This window comes from Epinephelus lanceolatus, chromosome 6 (genome assembly GCF_041903045.1).
Source record: "Epinephelus lanceolatus isolate andai-2023 chromosome 6, ASM4190304v1, whole genome shotgun sequence".
Lineage (NCBI taxonomy): Eukaryota > Metazoa > Chordata > Actinopteri > Perciformes > Serranidae > Epinephelus > Epinephelus lanceolatus.
The window spans coordinates 12,259,636-12,280,216 of record NC_135739.1 but is presented as its reverse complement, the minus strand read 5'-3'; the positions used below and the strand labels follow the sequence as shown (position 1 = coordinate 12,280,216).

The 20,581-nt window shown below is 42.0% G+C and overlaps 1 protein-coding gene across 2 annotated transcripts; it reads right to left on the bottom strand.

The window, feature by feature from the left end:
• Positions 1-1,096: 1,096 nt before the first annotated feature.
• Positions 1,097-15,134, bottom strand: hapln4 (hyaluronan and proteoglycan link protein 4). Of its 2 annotated transcripts, none has more exons than XM_033622431.2 (7): positions 14,972-15,134; positions 13,430-13,562; positions 9,093-9,282; positions 8,103-8,275; positions 7,830-7,945; positions 7,243-7,429; positions 1,097-2,447 (listed from the first exon to the last, which is right to left on the bottom strand). In XM_033622431.2, the coding sequence occupies exons 1-7, from the start codon at positions 14,972-14,974 to the stop codon at positions 2,056-2,058; spliced, it is 1,194 nt and encodes a 397-aa protein (XP_033478322.1). In that variant the 5' UTR covers positions 14,975-15,134; the 3' UTR covers positions 1,097-2,055. The 2 variants fall into 2 exon arrangements, with proteins under 2 accessions (XP_033478322.1, XP_078024760.1); XM_078168634.1 differs by lacking the exon at positions 14,972-15,134 and adding an exon at positions 13,776-13,903.
• Between the last annotated feature and the right edge of the window lie 5,447 nt (positions 15,135-20,581).

Here is a 20,581-nt window from a genome sequence, read left to right as displayed (position 1 = left end):
TAGCAGATGGTGTATCCTAGTGACATAGGTGATCCTCTGATTTTTTCTCAAATGCCACCATGTCATTGAATTATTATGTAATTTTTCCAGGATTTTTTCCAGGAAGCGACTTTTATGACCAAATATCTTCAAAAACAAATGACATTCTCAGCTGCACTTTATGTTTAGTGCTAATTATGTTAACATGCTAACGTCAGTGGCTTTGTGCGCCACTGAGCAACTTTCATTGTCCTTTTGTTGCTGGTCATCTTTATGATTGTTTTGTTCATGTAAACAATCAATATTCCTATTATTACTATTCGACTGGTCATTAGTCACTTGAATTCGCTGTCAGCCATCCTTGCGGCTTCTAAGGGCTGTCAATCAGCTTTCAAGGAGCTGTCAGGCTGTCAGTCGATGAGACATTGGCCACTGCACAGTGGATTCATTCATCCATCCATTTTCCGCCTGTCTTCCGCTGATTTTGGGTGAGAGGCGGGGTACACTCTGGACAGGTCGCCAAACTATCGCAGGGGTAAGCGTGCTGAGGATTGTGGGTCAGAATAGCCATAAAACTATGACAGTAGTAGAACATCCTGGTATTCTTGGCATACTTCATTTTACATAGTATGTATTGGGGCATACTAAATCTTTTTCTGGCATACTATGCGACATGGTAGTCAGGGTTTTTTAATGCACAACTTTTTCTTCTTCTTCTTCTTCTGAGTTTTATGGCAGTTGGCATCCATTAAGTGTTGCATTACCACCATCTGCTGGACTAGTCCTTGCCCTATCTATTCTGGCATTGTCATAGCATGTGTGAAAAGGCTCAAGTGGGAAACATTCTTGAATGTAATAATGAAAAACACTGGAGATGCCTGAATTTATCCCAATAATTTACCAGGAACTATGTGTGAAAGAGGCTATAGTCTTGTTTTCATGTGTATCCTCTACACGAACTTGAAACTTAAATGCAGCCCATGCCCATTAAATTCATCAGGCCATTTAGTGAACTTTTGTACCTTGTATGGAAGTGCATTTGCTATATTTCTTTCCTTTTTTGGTCCAATATCCTTAGATCTTCTGATATAGGGAAAAATAACTGCACCCAAACACAACAATTTCAAGACTTTATTTTTTCCTAGAACATTCATCCATTCTCCAGAGGCAAACATACTCTGTAATAAAGGTTGCTGTGTGCAACATTTATAGTGCAATCGGTGGCCCGGGTTGCTTAGATGTGCAGTATGTGAGGTAAATAGTAATTATTGTAGCTTTTTATTTCTGCTTATTCAGCCTCAGCAACTGATCTCAGCCAAGCAATACATGCTCGCTTTAGTCTATGCGAAGACACTATCATAAAATAAAGCTCTATGTATTTAAAGTGCAAATATTTTAGAGCTAGTGCAATATTTACTACTTGTTCAGCTCTAATGATGAGATTGCCAGGTCTTAGTTAATGAGGAAAATGTCTCGCATTGTGCCAGAGGGTTGCTAACCAAGCATGGCACCCGGATACAGGCAATTAAACTCGGTACAATCAAAACTTGCAGGATTTTTTCCCCCTGTACAGTCAGGCAGATGATCCCGTCTCACCCAGTAATGAATGTTTTCACCCTGGCATCGGGATTCTGGCTCAGACTAGAGCTCAGAGCTCAGGAGCCACAGCAGGGGCCAAATTATGATACACACAGACACACACACACACACACACACACACACACACACACACAAACGTAAACAAGGATATTCATGGCAGACTCTCTGATCTGATGTGTGCCTGAGCGACGATCAAGCTGCTATTTAACCTCACAGTTTTCCAGCGGCAGATGTGCTAACATACTCACTCCTTAAGATGACTGACTGACTTGAGACGAAAAGGAAAATCACCCTAATAAAGATGTCACCCTTAATTTTACACAGCCTCACTTCTTCTCTCTGGCAAATCTGCAAATGAGTACATCTTGTCTGTGAGTGTTTTACTTTGAAAGCGATGAATGGAGTCGGCTGCTAGGCGACAGTTGTTGCTGTCAAATCTAAAATTGCATCCCCCTTCTTGCTCTCAGTCTTTCCACTTTAAATCACCCTTGTGGCGTTCATGGGGATGCTGTTGCTGCTCTTCCACCTCGTCAAACTAGCTGCAGGGCTTTTTGTCATTTTGGTACCACCTGCTGTTTCATCCTTGTTCTCGCAGTAACAGTAGACCCCATAGAGGCGGAATTTTTTATCAGGGAAGCCCAGGTGTCGGACGCCTGGCTGGGATCCTCCGCAGCGAGAGCGTGGGTTGACTATGGGGTAACGGATGCTTCCATCCTCCAGCCAGCCGGCTTCACAGCGGTCCAGAAGCTGGAACTTCCATGCAGCGTACAGCTGACCCACTTTGGCCACCGTTGAGCCGTCTCGAATGCAAGCCTTCATCGCCTCTGCATAGTTCACCTTCTTAAAGCGTTTGAGGAAGTACACTTTGCCTGAGGGGATACAGAGGGAGAGGAGAGGAAAGAGTGTTTGTTGTAAGAACATGAGAAAAGGTAAAGGAAAACAGAGCAAGTGCATTGTTCAGGAGGGCAAAAAAAGACGAAAGAGAGAGGAGTGAATGAGAGAGTGAAGCCCCAGAGACACGAGGAGCACTGAGGGAAGATATTCTCAGTTTTCCCGGCTTCTCTGGTCTGACTGTGTTCAGAATATTAAATCGTTCCAACATCGTCTGGGCAGCTGCTCAAAATCGAAAGGCAATACTCTAACTCAAAATTACTCTTAAAACGCTTCCCTTTTTTGCTTTCATCTCATCTCTGTGGGGACTTTTTTTTTTTGTCTGGCAGTATTAAAGAAATTGGTGTCCTGATTGGATGAATTGTTTCAACTGAACTGAATCACAAGGAAAGCTTCTGCTAAGACAGAGGCAAAAAGTAAAGAACCTAAAACAAGAATAAAAAGGCTGACGGTTCCTCTGAACAGCATGAACTGCTATCAAGAAAATCATGTCGGCAACCTCAGGTTTGCACTTGGCTCAGCTATTGATTTTATGCTTGTTTATGTGACTGCTGGCTATTAGAGAGGCAGAATATTGTCTCATATTTCCCTGGGGGACGCTCAGTAAATACCTTCCAGCTGGACTGAGCAACAGTATCGGTCACGACCACTGCTGAAACCTCCTGCCCACAACAGACTGTCCACAATAATTAACACACAGGGGAAGCCATGAGCAATCATTTCAGGTTTCTGTCATACTACCCTTTTTCTCACTGAGGAAAGAAGCGCTGGCACTGCTTCTTTGTTCTAGCTTAGACTATTCCAACATTGTTTATGATGCATTGCAGAGCACTGTCCTTTATCAAGATAATAAAAAACCTCTTTAGTTTTCAGAATGCATGACAAGTTTTCAGTTCTTTTTTTAAATTTTAAAGAGGCACAGGCAGAATTAGAGTCATGTTTTTACAGACTGAATTATTAAAATTCCCTGTCAGCCAGTGGTGTACTATGTTTCACAAACATGGTCAATGTTTTAAAGGACTAGTTAGACACTAAGAAATACAACACTCTCATATCTGTGGGGTAAATATGGCGATGGTTAGCTTAGCTTAGCATAAAGACTGGGATCAGGGGGAGACAGTTAGCTTGTCTCTGTCTGGATACAAAAAAAATGAGCCTACCAGCACTTCTAAACTAAATAATATATGTCATGTGTTAGATCTGTACCAAATGCACAATTGACCTATGGCTAAGCCCCGCCCTCAAATGCAATGAGCCAATCACAGTGCGTATAGCCATTCCCATACACTCGGACATTCTCTGCGTGGACGTTCATTGAAATGCATTACAGAAAGTCAGTTTTGTTCGGTTTTATGAGCTTTTTTGGAGATTTGAAGTTTAAAAATGGTCAAACGGTGTGCATGGGTTACATGCAACTCCAACACAAGGTATCCTGAGAGGCTGGGCGACCAGGTGTATTTTTTACACTTTAAACCACATCTCAACAGAGAAAAGTGTCTCCTTTGGATAAAGTTGTGTGGTGATGTTAGACCACAACGTCAACTCAACGTGAATAACATTAACAATGATGTCTACATCTGTTTTAAGGTAAGTCAACATTGTGTTTGAGGCAACGTATTGTCACTTTGCTGGAAAGAAATATAAAGTTATCTTTAACATCTCTAGCTAACGTTAGCTAAAGTTAGCCTAACGTTAGGTCCTAGCTGCGTTGTTCATCATATCACCTTGTTTGCTGGGAGTTCGTTAGCTTCTTTTGTTCTAGTTTTGTAGTCTGGTGATCGTACATCATTGTTAGCTGTTGTCCAAAGGGCTCTAGTTAAGCTAACGTTAACTTCTGAAACTTAGCTTCATTAATTTATCTGTAATCGCAGAGATAACAAAGGTTGACAAATGTTATGCTGAATGATTCAATGTAAATACTAGACAGTGATCTCTGGGACACTAGAGATCACTGTCTAGCCTCCTGGAGGTGTCGTGGGACCAACTAGACGAAACACTGGTGAAAGGAGGTTCCCACCCGATGACCCCAAAGACATGCTAGTTACCATTGCTCATTGGTTTGTATAGTTAAACCTTGCCATATTAGCTTATCACAGGGCTTAGGTTTTTCACTGAGTGTTGATCCTTTCTCTAGAGCACAAACTTCTTGTGTTTATTTGAACTGCAGCACCAAACTAACGGAGAGACACTCTTGGTAAAGATGGTAAAAAGGCTGTTATCCTTTTCTCATATTCTGAGCCAAAAACCTGAACTTCAGTGGCACTTTAACTTGCTGTCTTTGATGGTGATGGCATCGAGATGCGGTTCACAAGCATACACTGTGACCTGTAAATTTTGGCTTGTAATTTAAGCTCTTCATCGACCTTCTCAACAATAAAATGATGAATATATCCCTCCAGTGTGTAGTTTAGGCCCTTTTGGTTACTTCTCAATGACATCTGATCGTTATGTCCCCAAAAATCATCAATTGCCTCCTGAGAAATGCCATGTACTGTGACACCTGGCATAGCGCCGTTAATGAATGTTGATAGTTTGACCGAGTGAGTGGAGGGGGGCGTGGCTTAGCCATAGATCAACTTATTCACATTTTGCTGCTTAGGCAGAAGAACCCGTGTTACTATCATGATGTCCAGGTCAGCCTTTTGCGTCGTATCTTGATGTAGAAGGCACTCGGGACTGGCCATTGTTCTGATGGCCCAAAATTCCAAAGCCCCGATACTCCAAAAAATGTTCCATTAGACCAGCGGTCAGCAGCCTTTACTATTAAAAGAGCCATTATTGGCAAAAAAAAAATCTGTCTGGAGCCACAAAACATATTTCAATGAAGGTAACAGCTTATTAAGACTCAATTAGTCGATCAACATTATAAGTCTATGATTTACTACACGGTGGCTACTCTGCAGCGGGCTATTTATAGTTATTTAGTACATTAACTTTGAAGCGTTGGTTGTGAAACCAAGTGAATCTGTCCACACACTCTTTTTCCTCCAAGACTTTTCCTTTTTAGGATTCAGAATCCATAGCTAGCCTTACTGGAGAGACTCCTGGCTTGCCACAGCTATTGACGTTCAACAAGGAGGAAAAGGCACCAGATCGTCAACGTATGATGCACATTTTAGTTGATGAAATGTTAAAACAGTTTTTTTATTCGGTGTATAGGCTGCACATTTTAGCAATTGTAGAGGGCAATACAACAATGCAACTTCAAGCCTGCCACAATGACAAAATTAAAATCCAAACATTAAAAGAGAACCATTATTCATTTCCATATAATCTTAAGTCAGAGCCCCAGAGAGCTACTGGAGAGGGTCTAAAGAGCTGCATGCAGGTTGCCTACCTCTGCACTAGACCAAAAGCCCATTTCACTGGCAGGCAGTCATCCCAAAAACAAACACCTATTGCTCCAAAGTCCTGTTTCTCAGAAATTACACGCTTCCTGCAGTCAGACAACCCAATCGCCAGAAGAAATGTACATTTCTGTAAACTATGGATACGCTGTCAACAACACTGTGTTTGGTTTAGGTACAAAAAACACTTGGGTATGGTCAGGAAAAAAATCATGTTTTAGCATTAAACACCCACGTATGGTGGAGCAAAAGTCCCTGGGGAAGCAGAGGCAGGTTGGTGAAAAACACAGTTGTTCAAACTCTGCTGGGAAACTGACACTAACTGCAGGGAGGGTGTATTTTTGGAGAAATGGGACTTCAGAGAAATGACTGTTTGCTTTTGGGACAACTGGCCATCAGAGAAATAGGGCATTTTTTGGGACTAATGGGTCTCCAGAATTTTGGGCCATCGAAACAATGGCATGGCACCAAAGGGGTCAGGAGTAAGAAGGGGTTTGTGGTAAGCTTAAGGCGTCAAAACTATGTGGTTATGGTTAGAAAAGAAAGGGATGTTTCTAAAAAACACCCGCCTTTGAGTCGAACAAACGTGGCTAGAAAGTCAATGGTGTGTCATTAAAAAATACCTGGCTTTGAGTCGTTCAAACCCCACAACCGATACTGTTTGTTGATCTCCAACAGTCCTGCACTTATTGAACCAATTCACCTTCCTCCGCTCACTCTAAGTGGACTTTTGCGCTCTTTAAACTTTCTTTAAACAAAGACCTGACTGAGATATGAGATTCTTCTCATCCAATGCTTTGAAAAATAGTAAATAATTGCTACTGGCTTTTAACAATAACTGAGTGACAGCATAAAAAAACTTTTATCACACCTTTTTTTCCTCTCAAACATGGAGACTTGTTCGAAAGCCCCCAAGACTACAGATAATTTTCATGATGCAAAAATGAATCCAGCCTCCGACTTTCCCAAGTTTGTTTGAGCTCACGGACCTGGAGGTGTGAGACGGAGACACTAGCAGACTTTCTGTGGGGATGTGATGTAAATCAAAGAACTGGGAGATGAAAGGCGATGCTTGGCACCCAGAGGACACAGTGGCCCTCTCAGGAAAGAGTCAACACAGCCTGATCTAAATCCAATGGCCTTAGGCCAGCAAGATCACAGGCAGAGATCAGAGACATGGGCCTAATTTCCTCATGGTTCAACAACACTCACGATGTATCCTCTTTCTATACAGTACCACAACAATCCAGCTCCGTCAGTGCTTTGGTCCCTTCTCTCCACAGACGCTGGACACTCAGCTGGATGTCTGTATTTTGTCGTGTGATCATGAAGATGGACTACAAAGTGTTTCTGATCCTGAGATACAGACATGCTTGAGCACACACTACGATGGCCGCCAACCTACATCGCTGTCTGTGTTTCTCACCACTGAGCTTGGAAGTGAAGCAGAAAGCATCATAGCGCTCATCCTCCTTGTGCCTGTAGCCATAGTTACGAACGCCAGCGGGGGTGTCCTTGCGGCCACACTGGTCTCTGGGATGGGAGATAGGGTACTGGACTGAGCCGTCCTCCAGCCATCCAGCATTACACCAGTCTAGTCCCTCCAGCCAGGCCTGCGGAGGGAGATAATGTACATTAGTGGGTCATACTGAAGGATTAAATACATTTTTAAGAGGAGAAAGAATCTGGTTTATCTCCTCTGACATAACTTCATTACTCTGCACTTTAATGCATATGTTTTTTTAATAGGAGGATGGGCCTGCAGTAAAATGTCTGCACTGGTCATATGCATATTCGTAATATCAGACTTACTGTAGCTCTAAAGCAGTTTATAGCTGAGGGTTGTCGCCAGGAAGTGCATTAATACAACTTAAAGAGTGGCCTACAAATGTGCTACAGCTGTGAGCTACACAGTTTTAATAAATCCTTTGTAGTGATCTGTGGCTTCTACTCTAGTCTCTCTTAATCTGCTTCAAACGAGAGACGTTAACCACAGAAAAGGCTTAAACTCACCTTGTGTAACTGAGAGTGAGAGGCCAGAATGGCATCCTGCTGCTTGCAGGCATCCTCCCCCTGGTGGTAGTTGAGCTTATAGCGCCCCTCACGGGGGTAATAGGGAAACACCACTCCTACAGGTGACAGAGACAGACCTGCTGCTGAGTGTGAGCTTGTTAAATGTATAAATTTCACTTCTCATGTGAACTAGTCTACCTCTGCAGCTGCAGCTGAGCATTAGAAATAACTTCAACAAAATCTCTTCCAGCTGCATTTTGATTAATTCCTGACCTTCTAAATCGAGGTTGACAAATCCCGTATCATCTTCCATGTCATTCGTGACTTCACACTCAAAGCGCCCATAGTCTTCCAGCGTGACATTTTGGATAATCACTGAGGCGTCACCTGGTCCTGCCTGCTCCAGAAACACACGGCCTTTGTATGATCCAAATGCACGCTGCTGCCTGAAGAGAGAGGACAGAAATGCAAAAGGGTTTTTTTTCTTCATAATAGTTGCTATATGAGCAAAATCATCGAAAAAAGCTGTAAAGTTTGACTTTATGTGGCATCCTGTACTTTATAACCTGCTGAAAAGAGCAATGTATTGTTTAATAGATTTAAATACTACACTGTCACAAATGTGTGCTGAATAGGCAGGGGAAGATATGGAAATTTCATATCACGATAATTCTGGACAAAATAACTGCAATTCATGATATTATCCAGATCAACAAAACAAAAATATTTTTATTGCATTCCAGATAGGACACACATCTTTTACTAATCAACATTCTTTTCAGTAAAAAACTATCTTTAAAAAAATCCAACAGGTATTTTAACTTTTGAATAGAATATATTCTATACTCTTTCAGCGCCTTTTAAATAAAATATATTATTATTATAGTTATTATCATAGTTATTATTATTATTAATTTATTTTTTTAGCATAAACATATCAGTTATTTATTTATTTTTATAGACTGGTGTGTAAGCATCCTGGTTTTATTGCTTTTTCTTTGTTAGTTGCCCAGCAGTCTTTTGGTTGCTGCTGGACATGATATTCATGATCAACCTTATAATGGAAATTCACCATAATCAACTTATTGTGTTTTTTTATGATGATCTGTGATACAATCTGATATTGTTCCATCCCTAGTGCTAAGCATCTATAGCATGGGGCAGTGAAATGTCTCTCACTCAATCCATCGAATCAGGATTTGTCAGAAAAAAAATATTTAAAACAATAGATGCAAATTGATCAACTGAAAATGCAGATTCTACCTTCCCAGTGCCACAAAGACATCCTGAAACTGCAGAGCATCGGTCACTTTGGTCCATTTGATCCGAATACGAGCGGGGTCGGTGTTCTCCGGCTCGTGGTGGAACCTGCAGGGCAGAGTGATGGAGCCACCGCGATGTGTCACCACTTTACCAGGAGCTGTCTGCACAATCACCGCTCCAGTGTCATCCTCTGTAAAAGAAAATATTTTGTATTTAGGGAATAATAATCACCTCGGATTTTGTGTGATCTTGCTGGTTTGCTTTCTGGGGTTGTGTATTGGCAAAAATCTGGTGATATGATATGTATCGCATATCACGATTCACTATATTGTGATATATTGTGATCCTATAAGCAAGGCAATATATTAATTTCCTTTCTTCTTTCTTCTTCTTTTTAAATATAGTTTTAGGAAAACTGTTAGTGCTAGCTGTGTGCCTGTTATGACTCTGTCTGTTTCATTGGCTCGTGGTCTTTGTGTTTACACTGTAGACATGTTGATATGTTGGAGTGCAAGAGTCAAATGGCTGAGGATAGATAACAACACTGAAAAACCACATAGGTTTCATTATTACATTGAGGGGGACATATATTGAATAGGGGGAGAGGGGCCATACATTCCTGCATTCTGGTAAAGTTTTATGCACCAATTTGTGTTGTTTCTGCATCAGTTTCATTTTGTCAATATAAAGTCCTCTGCAACTGTCATGTTTCTATTGTAGGAGACAAATGCACAGTCTAAATAATAAAAAAAAATCTAAACCTATGACACTAAAGGATCTAGTTGGGTTACTTAGAATGCCATGACCGAAAGTCTCCCAGCAGAACATTGCACTGTAACCAAATGATCAATGTTACTCACTTCACCCACCACTGGTTTTAATGTTTTGGCTGATTGATATATGTGTAGGCTCTCTGTCTCAGAAAATAGTGTCATCCAGGCCTTGGCCGACCCTGAGCTGAGCACAGTCAGGTTTTCATTGAGACTGTGAGGCCACTGGCTCTCCAGCTGGTTTGTGGGTGCAGTTGATTGAATTATGTCTTTTTATATGAACTTGCATAATGTTGGGTACTTCTTGTCTTTTTATATTTATATATTGTATTTATTATTTTCGTAATTTTCTATATAGATGATTGTCTGTTTTTATGTGGTACGCTATGGACCTCCCTCTGTGTCCTTTATAAAGTCATCATGCTTTTATCATTATTGTCATTATTATTGGTAGTAGTTGTAGTGTTTGTAGTAGTAGAAGAAGAAGAAGAAGAAGAAGAAGTAGTATTAAATTCTCCATTGTTATACGGATATGTGGAGTCATGTTTTTGGAATGCTGTTTGGCACAGTCAATATTTGTAACTCGTACTCGAACCGAAAAATTTACTCTTTGGTTTTCTTTGTGAGAGAAACCACACTGAGGTGCCTGTAAAATTGAATTTGCATCATCTAATAAAGCGTGTTTACTTCTGCTGTCACATTACAGCCTCAACATTCAGCATATCAATGGTGGGGCACATTGTTTTGGTGACATAGATCAGTGTGCAGCTTACTCACTCTGTCCAGATCTGTCACCAGATTAGCCCACTCCAAATTTTAACCTCCACCTCTGCTAAGAGCCATTCACCAAAATGACCCGATACTAATGGTAACCACAGGTCTCTTCTCCCAAACGGGCAATAATAAGACCTAGTTTGCATTTTTGGCAGACATTTGCTCAGACGCTGCTTGTGTGTGTTTGCCCAGGCAGCCAAAGACTGCACACACAAGTGTGGTGTAAACATATAATGAGCGGCTGCAAGAGGTTTTCTGCTATGTTGTGACCAGATAAAGGCACCAACAATTATCCATGCCAGCCAGCAATTAGTCATGTCACTGCTTACTGCTCTCTGCAAAATTGTTTATCACCAGCAGCCATGAAAGCAAAGTGGTGTTTAATCAAAACTTTACGCACATTATTTCCCAACGCTGCAACAGGCTGATGTTAGGACAAACACCATGTAACTAGTGACTCCTACTGGTTATTTAGAGCGCCTGTGTGAAAAGGATTGGGATGTAAAGGTTGGGATAGCGTGCTCCTCTACGTGTGTTACAATGCCATGGTAAAACTGGGAGCTTAGAAGCAGTGGGCAGCCGTTAATTAGTGGAAACAAGTTCTGATAACACCACTGTGTGTGATACCGTCCCGGCACCAAACACACAGCAGACAAAGTTAGAGACTAGCTGGAAAAGAATGTCAAACTTCTAAAGGCCCAGATACTTTTTTAGAAAATTGATGGGGACTAAAACAGACCAAAAGCAGAGTGAATATAGGATTTACAATCATCAGGTGGTCACATATCTAATGGGATGATAAGACAACAAGATGTTGGAGCTGTGTGTCTTAGCTTGTTTGTGGAGTTACTCTGCCCCTACTGCCAAAAAAAAAGGTACTTTACTCATCTTTTTACATTTTATGCAACTTTATCCTCTCCATATTCAGAGGGAAAAATACCTTTCACTCAACTATATCATTATTATCCAATAGCTATTGTTACTAGTTGCAAAGTATCTGTAAGAATATATGCTGAAAAACCTTGTAAAATAAAATGTATATAGCAGGCAGGAGTCATTGGAAAGTGCCGTCTTGTACAAGAACAAATGTACGTCTATTAGCCTCTATGTTGCAGATCAAACGGACAGCCAGGTCTCATACAGTCGATTAATTTAATCCCTCTTGTCATTAATTAGTAGGTAAAATGTTAGGAATGTGTCACAGTCCTCAAGTGAATACTTGGTGGTAGTAGTGCTGTGCTAGATGGCATATTAACAACTTTAATAATGTTTAATATTCTAGAGTTATAACAGCGTTGGCTCCAGGAATACTGTTTGAAATACAATGTGTGTTTCTGTGCCTGGTCCTAAATACAGTTTCAAAATCCTTCATTGGATTTCTTTGAAGGCTTCAGCATGTTGGTTTTCTCCTTTTTGTCTTTGGATCATTAACCCCAGGGGTGAGACTTAAAGGGACAGTTCACCCCCAAATTAAAAGACATTTTTCTTTTTACTTGTAGTGCTATTTATCAATCTAGATTGTTTTGGTGTGAGTTGCAGAGCATGCATTCACCGCTAGCTCACCTAGCACAACTGAGGTAGCTAGCATTACAACTCAGGGTAGGAGGACGCCATTCATGTTTATATCTCGTGCTGTCATGAGCACAAGTCTGTCATCCGTGAGTAGATGCCCTCTTCCTTCTGCGTGGTGATATGGTTGGCATGTGTAGTAAGAAAATAGTTGTCCCACTGAAACTGCTCACAACAAGATCTGCGGATTACCTTGGGTAACTGGGTCATGATTTATGGAAAGAGACATTGCTGTTGAGTTTTTGAAATGTTTTTGGTGCTTTGAGCACCACAAGCCGAGTGCCATCTAGTTCCATTGTATTCAATAGAAGGCAGACATCTCCATGGCCGATACCTTCAGCACTCGGCAACTCACACCAAAACAATCTACACTGATTAACAGCACTGCAGATGAGAGGAAAAACATGTTTTTCAGTCAGGAACACTTAAATCAAAGAAAACTTTAATTCCATTTGCAGTATTATATTTGGCAGTATGGCTCTGTTTTGGGGCCTCTCTGCCTTTCCTTGGGCCTTTGCAGAAAGCTTCTTCCACACGCCTATGTGGAAATCCTATGGCGGAGAGAGCACACCTCTCTGCCCTTCCACGTGCAAAGCAAGTGAAGCAATACTTCCCTGCCCTTCCATGCGCCTACATGGAAAGCCTAAGGCAAGGAAAGCAGCAGCAAAGACCCCCCCAGGAACAGAACAAATCCAACATCAATGTCAAACAGCAACTACACTGATAAGTCAGACACAACATGAAAAGGAGGAGCTGGGGTGGAGGCAGGGCGCAAAGCGGCTTGCAGAGGAAGCAGCAACAGTAGGCAGGCCAGAGCAGTTTAAATAGGGCGCCCTGAATGAGATTTGTCAATTGGTTGCATAGAAAGGAATCATGTGAATCATGTGACTCCCTTCATCAGTCAGCTGCTCTATCAGTTGATTAGGCTGTTTTAGATCGGCTGATGTAGCTGAGATGTGAACTGAGCTTGACATCGTGTCCTGCCTGAACTAACGCTATGCTCAGTTTTTGATTTGGGGGTGAAATGTCCCTTTAACAAGAGCATTTTTCTGGTTTCAAAGCTGCCATTTTGCTAACTCTAAGGTGACCTCCGCAGAGTGTACCCTCCATATTTCCTCGCCCCTGCTGTAACAGCTATGCAGATCAGTGGAGGACAAAGAGCTCCTGACTTTGCTGCTGTGAGCTGTGAGAAACAAGAAGAAAGAAGAAATCATTTTTCCTTACCGAGCACGTGCACCACCTTTCTCCTTCCCTTGTCTATGTCAGCAGGAAGAGAAGTCACCGAGAGGGCAGAAGTCAGGATGAAAACTACAAGGGAGATTTTCGCAAAGGCCAGAGGCCGCCGCTGCTTTAGGAACTGCAGGAAGGGACAAAACAGAGAGTTGTGGTTATTGCAGGTTAAACGAAAATGGAGAAACCAGACAGTAGCATTCCAGGGGCACAATTAGGACCTAAAAATACAGAGGGAAAGAGCACCAAGGACAACAGCCTGATATCCTCAGTGTCAGAAACAAAGGACATGACTTAATGGCAGTAGCAACTTTGGTATAAAAATTCTGTTAGGACTTACTTCGCATACATAAAGACTAGATCCACACATGCCATGCAACTTGGGTAAAACCCACATCTGTCTCCTGCCTCTCAGTCATGCTGAAACCCAACCAGAGAACTCACACTTTAGGTGTTTAAATGTTGGGTAGCTTAGCTGGCTAGTGAGCAAAAACAAAAAAGCAGCAGCTAATTCATTAGTTCAGCCTTCTCAAAACAAGGAAATAAGGTTAGCTGACTGTGACTTGACTGTTTGGTTTGAGAGTCATGCTTTCAAGTCACAGTCTGCTACACATGGCAGTTTAAATCTGCCAGCTGTGTCGCTCACAGTCACAGTATGAAAAGAGGAGATAGTCCACGCAGGATAGTCAGAAGTTAAAGCTTATTTGGCTCGTTTTTTATCTTTACCGCCAAGAGTTTGGAAAGTTCTGAGGGAGGCGGGCTTGGCTCAGCAGGGGCCGGCAGTGAACAGAGGAATATATGCAGACATGAAATCATTATAATTACCAAGCAAGAAAGAAGAACATACATATAGACATTAAGGTGGGCAGGAAGAGACTGCAACACATCTTGAAAATCTCATCAGAGTATGTGAACCATCTCCCCTGCAGTGAGCAATGACGGATCACCTTGCTGAAAAACACTTCCTCCTGGAAGCTACTGCTGCTTATTCTGGTCAAGTGCTCATTATCTTTACAAACTGTAGCTCATGGATGGGTATGCAGTGGTTGCTCAGAGCAGTTGCAAACTTGTGTGTGTGTGTGTATGTGTTTGTGTGTTTTGACCCAGCATGAGTGGTGGTGCTGCATAAATCCATGATGAATTGGAAAGCAGATAGCCTCGTGCAAAATACAAATTCTCAACACATGCTCTCACAGACATAGGCCGGGCTTCATTGTGGATGAAATCATCATAACAACAAAATACAGGAGTCAGTACACTGCAGCTGTGTGCTCAGCTAGAGGTCTGCATTGTCAGTGTCACCTGGGAATAATCACCTCCTATGAAACAGCACTGCTGCAGTCCATAACATCAGAACAGGCCCCAGTGAAGCAGAGTTACTAAAGCAGCCACTTTACATGCACATTGCACACTATAAACAGCCCCGCTGCATCATTTTTCTCAAGGTTAGTCCAATGAACATCCCTGCAGTTCCCACGCAGCACACAGAGAACTGCAGAGCAGAGCCGCACTAATGGAGCACAGAAGTGAACTTACCATGGCTATCACAACAGGATTAATGCCTGGATGGAGCAGATGTGCCGCTGCGCGCCGTTTAACTCCTCAGCCAGGCTAAATGTTGTTCTGCAGCAGCAGCACTCACCTCTCTCTCTCCCTCCCTCTCACTGCTCCCAGTCCCATCGCTGATCTCTCGCACTGCAGGGGAACCTCCGGTGTTTGTGGGTCCCGCAGTCCTCGGATGACGCAGCACACATTTGACTGTGCAGGCTGTGTGGATAAGTCAATCACAGCAATGATTTCACACTGATTTAATGTTTGCCAATGTGTTCCTGTGCCTTATTGAAGCCCATTAGAGTGTCACTTATTGGTTTGAGTGTCACACAGTTTGTTGCAGTTAATGCAGTGAGACCTCATTAACTTTCAGGCGGAACATTGTTGCTATTAAAGACCAATTGAAATAATGGAAGCTGTTAGTATTGAGACTATGACGGCAGACTGAGACTGATTTATATTATCAAGACAAATAAAATTCATCCAATCAACTTTATGGCTGTGGAAGAGTGAGGTAGTAAAGGATATACTTTCAGCTCAAATTTTATGATGTACTGTAATACATTATAATAATGGTGCAATAATGAGCATTAATAAACGATATCAGTAGTGAAATGTAGGTAGCCTTCATTTACTCAATGAACTGCATTTAAAAGCCAATTTAAGGAACGTCCTTCTACTGCACTACAATCCAATTCAAGGTATATTTTTACTGCACTACATTGATTTGACTTTACTTTACAGACAATATATATAACTGTACACACATCTGCAGGGCCGTTACTGTCAACTATTATTATTATTACTTTTACTTTTGATACTCATGTAGGGATTACTGAATGGGTCTACCAGGCAAAATGTCGCTCAAATTACACGTAGCAAGCGGGAAGAGACTCAGAATGACCACAACATACAAAGGAACTGCAAAGAGACACAACTACAAAAAATGGGCATAACTACCATGAGGAGGCATAAAATGGAGCACCCACGAGCTCATAGGGTAGAGCTGGTGTCCTATGTACAAAAGGCCGCAGGTTTGATTCTAGCCCATGGGCCTTTGCTGCATGCTATACCCTCTCTCTTCCCCCTTCACACCACAGCTGTCCTGTCAAATAAAGACAAAGCCAAGAAATAATCTTTAGAAAATAAAGGAAGCACAAAACAGCCATAACGAGAATGACTCCAAAGTGACACAGAATGCCCCCAAAGAAGAAAAAAAAATGATCCCAATAAGACACAAAATTATCTCAAAGAGACACAAAACCACAATAATATGCATCACAAATACAAAGAGATGCAAAATCCCCACATTGTCTGTGTGTCTTGTTCCTTTGTAGGAGAGGTGGTGGAGCCCTTTGCATATCTGTACCCGGGGCTCATTGTCTCATAATCCGTCCATGTTGCTAAGTATTTTAATATTCCAGCACTGTTAATTTTACCTTAGTATAGAATTATTTTCTTCCACCACTGAAAAATATTAGATTAATAAATACCCGGTACATTACCAGACATGCCTAATGACATATCATGATCATGATTAACTTTTCAATTCAATTCAAACTTTATGTCAGACTCAGATCGGTCCATATAAAACAACAACATAAAAACTGAATAAAAACAATAAACTATTTGCCTATAATCTAACATCAGTTAACCTGGCCAATGTAATCATATCTAACATCCAAAATTGTTTCAGATGAAGGTCCTGAAGGCAAAATCTTCTCAAAAGGGGTTCTATGACCTAATGTGTATCAGTTGAGGGGTCCTTGACATGAAAAGGTTGAGAATCACTGGTATAAAGCTGCTAATGTGTCGGTCAACATTTAGGTCAATGATGTGAAACCAGAATCTGTAAAGAAAATGATTCTCTTTGTGCAGCCCATTCATCGAATTTTGGAGTTTCTTTAACCCTTCGTGCTTTTTGCTCTTCATGTACTCACCAATGGAATAAGGTGTTAAAGAGCAGCATGACATGTCTGACATTGAAGTCTCTCAAGCACCATATGGGCATGTGGTGCAGACTGTACGAGAGCCTTCCATGACAATGACCGCGAAATAAGAGAGGGCCCTTGAGATGATAGCAGCCGACAATGAGAGGAGACAGGACACTCAGCATTAGGCGGCTGCACTTTGTGTTAAACTTTAGAGGAAAAAAAAGGAAACCGCACTGATGGCTTCATTATTGCACTCTGCTGCTGAGATTCAAGTTGACTCGCAGTATCTTGTAGAACAAGGAAGTGGACCTGTCATCTGCTGTGCAGCTGCTTGAGTTACTGCAGTCCTGTGTGGGATCACTGAGAGAGAAGTTCCCAGAGTTGGAGACATCTGCCGGGGCTCTCCCTGGAGCATCGCAGACCTATCTGCATGAGACGCTGCTCACAAGGAAAAGGGGGAAAAACTGTTGACGATTAAGCGATGCTTTGTCAGAGTGAAAAATTCGAGGTCAATATTAACACAGACAACTTGCCTCCAGGCTTGAGCCTGCAGCAGGCTGCTTCCAAATACATCAACAGCTGATTTGTTGTGTTAGTTAACGTCATCTTAAATGATGCATTGGTTACTCTAAAATTAGCAAAACCATTCTCTGCCCTGCATCTGTAGGATTTCAACAAGGCTTTTGCATGAGAGCTGCTCCAGTTAAGGGACCCCAGAGCAGAGCAGAGAAAGATTATCCTCCTACAAATCTATTACAAGTTGAGAAATACCCTCCAGGCAACTTTGTTCTAATATTGCTGTAGCACTGAGGGTTTTTCTAGGATTACCTGTTACCTCGGAGGGAGGTAATTTTCTCTAATGAAATGCACAAAAAAATGAACTGAGAACACCCACGGGCAAGAAATGTCTATCAGCAGTGATTCAGTGGAGTGAATTTTCAGGATGTAAAGGTCTAATTGTTCAAACAAAATCAAGGAGAACGGATTGTTACACGGACGGATTGACTATTTGGTGTTTGTGCAGTGCATAAAAATGAATGCAGCTCCAAGTGGTTCAATGTGAAACACATGCTCACTGCCTGCTGATGTGTTGCAGACCACTAGATGTAAGACAGTGACATTTCTAAGTGTATGTGTAACACCTACATATACCTAGGTAGCCAAAATTACCGGTTGAAATTAGCCTGACCAGGTCTGGTTGCCCGACTCGGCTGACACTTAGCATGATTAACGTCCCAGAATCGGGCCAAATCAGCTGGCCTGATTCCAGCTGCCGACACTGCCATCACTGGGCTGTTATCAGAGATGACACGGCCTAGCATCGCCCCAAACTCAGCATACTGGATGGAATTAAGTGGGTACTGATTGCAGAGAGTCATGTAGCCAACTAGAGCAGATCCTGGGGCAAAGATGGCTCATTTAAAACCCCTTATCACTACCACCAACTCTCTCTTGTGTTATGTATTCTGTCTTCATCTCAAGCAAACATATTCCACAAATATGTTTAGGAACGTGCACCATTTGAGCCCAATATAAACTTAAATTATGAAGATCAGAGCTAGTTCTCTAAAAGACCGCAAGATTGAAGGAATAGTTCACCCTAAAATCAAGAATACATATTTCTCCTCTTACCCATATTGCTATTAAACAATCAAGATTGTTTTGGTGTGAGTTGTCAAGTACTGGAGATGCCGGCTGTAGAGATGTCTGCCTTCTCTCATATATAATTGAGTTAGGTGGTACTCAGCTTGTGGAGCTCAAAGTGCCAAAAAAATACTTGATTTCCAAAAATCATGACCCATTTTCTCACGATGATCCACAGACCTTGTTGTGAGCAGTTTCATGTAGGAACTATTTTCTTTCTGCAGAACCACACCCACCATCCGCATCACTGCGCAGAGGGAAACATGCATCCAGAGGACTGCAATGGAATTGGGCTGGCAAAAAATAAACTGTGGGTCCCACGATTCGTTGGAGTAAAATCAAGTCTGTCTTTTTGCCAGCCCTTTGTGTGGGTGAAAGTCAGCTGTTGCGAATGCTCTGTCCATTTTACAACAGCTGAGCCGTAACGTTAGCTAGCTCAGTGGTGCTAGGTGAGCTAGCAGTACATGCACACTTCCTTCTGCGCAGGTGTAGTTTGGCAGAAAGAAAATACTTCCCATTTAAAACTGCTCACAACAAGGTCTTTGAATTATCTTGAGTAACCAGGTCATGACATCTGGAACGAGACATTACTGTTGAGTTTTTCAGTTTTTTTGCATTTATATATTTATTTATTTTTTGGCACTTTGAATTCCACAAGTGGGGAGCCATGTAGTTCCAATATGGAGAGTGCTATAAATAGTAGGAGGAAAACTGTGTACTGTCTGTCACAATCCAGGGGTTTTGACTTTGTTTTGGGGTTTTCTCTTTGTGTTCTTCCTTGTTTCATATTATTCATTCATGTTTAATCTGCTTCCTGTTTTATTTTGTAGATTCTCTCCTCATGTGTCATGCCTGGTTTTACTTCCTGTCTTTGTGTGTTTTCCCGCCTGTTTTCTGTCACACCTGTATCGTTAGTCCTTCCCTGTTCCCAGAGTCTTCCCTTCACACCTGTTCTGTATTAGTCTTGTTTGCTTGGTGTTCCCCACCACACCTTTGCTGTTAGCCAATCCCCATTTCCCTCCTTTTGACCGTGTCCACCTACTCCAGCTGTGTCTCGTCCTTGTGATTAGTTTTCTGTGTATATAAACCTGTGTGTTTCCCGTTGTTCCTTTTCAGTTCTTGGTGTTGTCCCCTGCTCCATTTCCTGCCTAATGTCTTGTGCTCTTGCTCTTGTTTCCCTGAGTCCATTGTGTTAAACCTCTGTTGATTTTCATTTTAGTTATGGATGTTTTTATCAGCTTTATTAAGGCTCGCTTTTTTGTGAAACCTTCAACCTGCCTGCTGCTCTGCATTTGGGTCCTTCCTGAATTAATATATGACACTGTCCCTTTAAGGGCTCATTTATGCTCCCTTTACGTACGAAAATGTATATGTCCAATTCAAACGATGTTACCGTCACTGCCCACATACTTCCATGCGCCCTTTACGTTGGCATGGATGTTAACCAATATATCCACCAGGTGGCAGCCCAGCGTCAAAAGTTTATGACAAAAACAAACATAGCGACTGTGGAGGTGATATTGATAATGTACCTCTTGTATAAAAGACAAAAACAGAGGCAGTGTTGTAGGAGGCAGTGGTCGGTGAGGCCGTTAAATACATCCGACTGGAGGACGGAGAATTCTTTTCTCTAGTACTGCCAATGACAGAAATTGAATTGTTATTTCTTCTTCGTGTCTCACTAGAGCTACGTATCGGGTAGTGACAGCAACACTGCCCCCATGGTTCCCGGTGGTATTGCTCCGTTTGGCCCGTATCTGTAAGCTTTATGGAAACGTGCAGAAATACGGACGAAACGAACGCAGAGCACGGACAGAAGGCTCCGTCCGTATCCTGATCCGTATTTAACGTTGAGCATAAATGAGCTGTACGTCGACCCTCATCACCTCTGTTGATTTTGTAAAACTGTGGTGCATAGTCACAAACCAAACACACAGTGAACCTGGGGAGCCCCTTCTGAGGGTCTGGGGTCATAGAGCAGTTGCCCAGTTGGTACTCCAGCCTGGTTGCCCCTTTT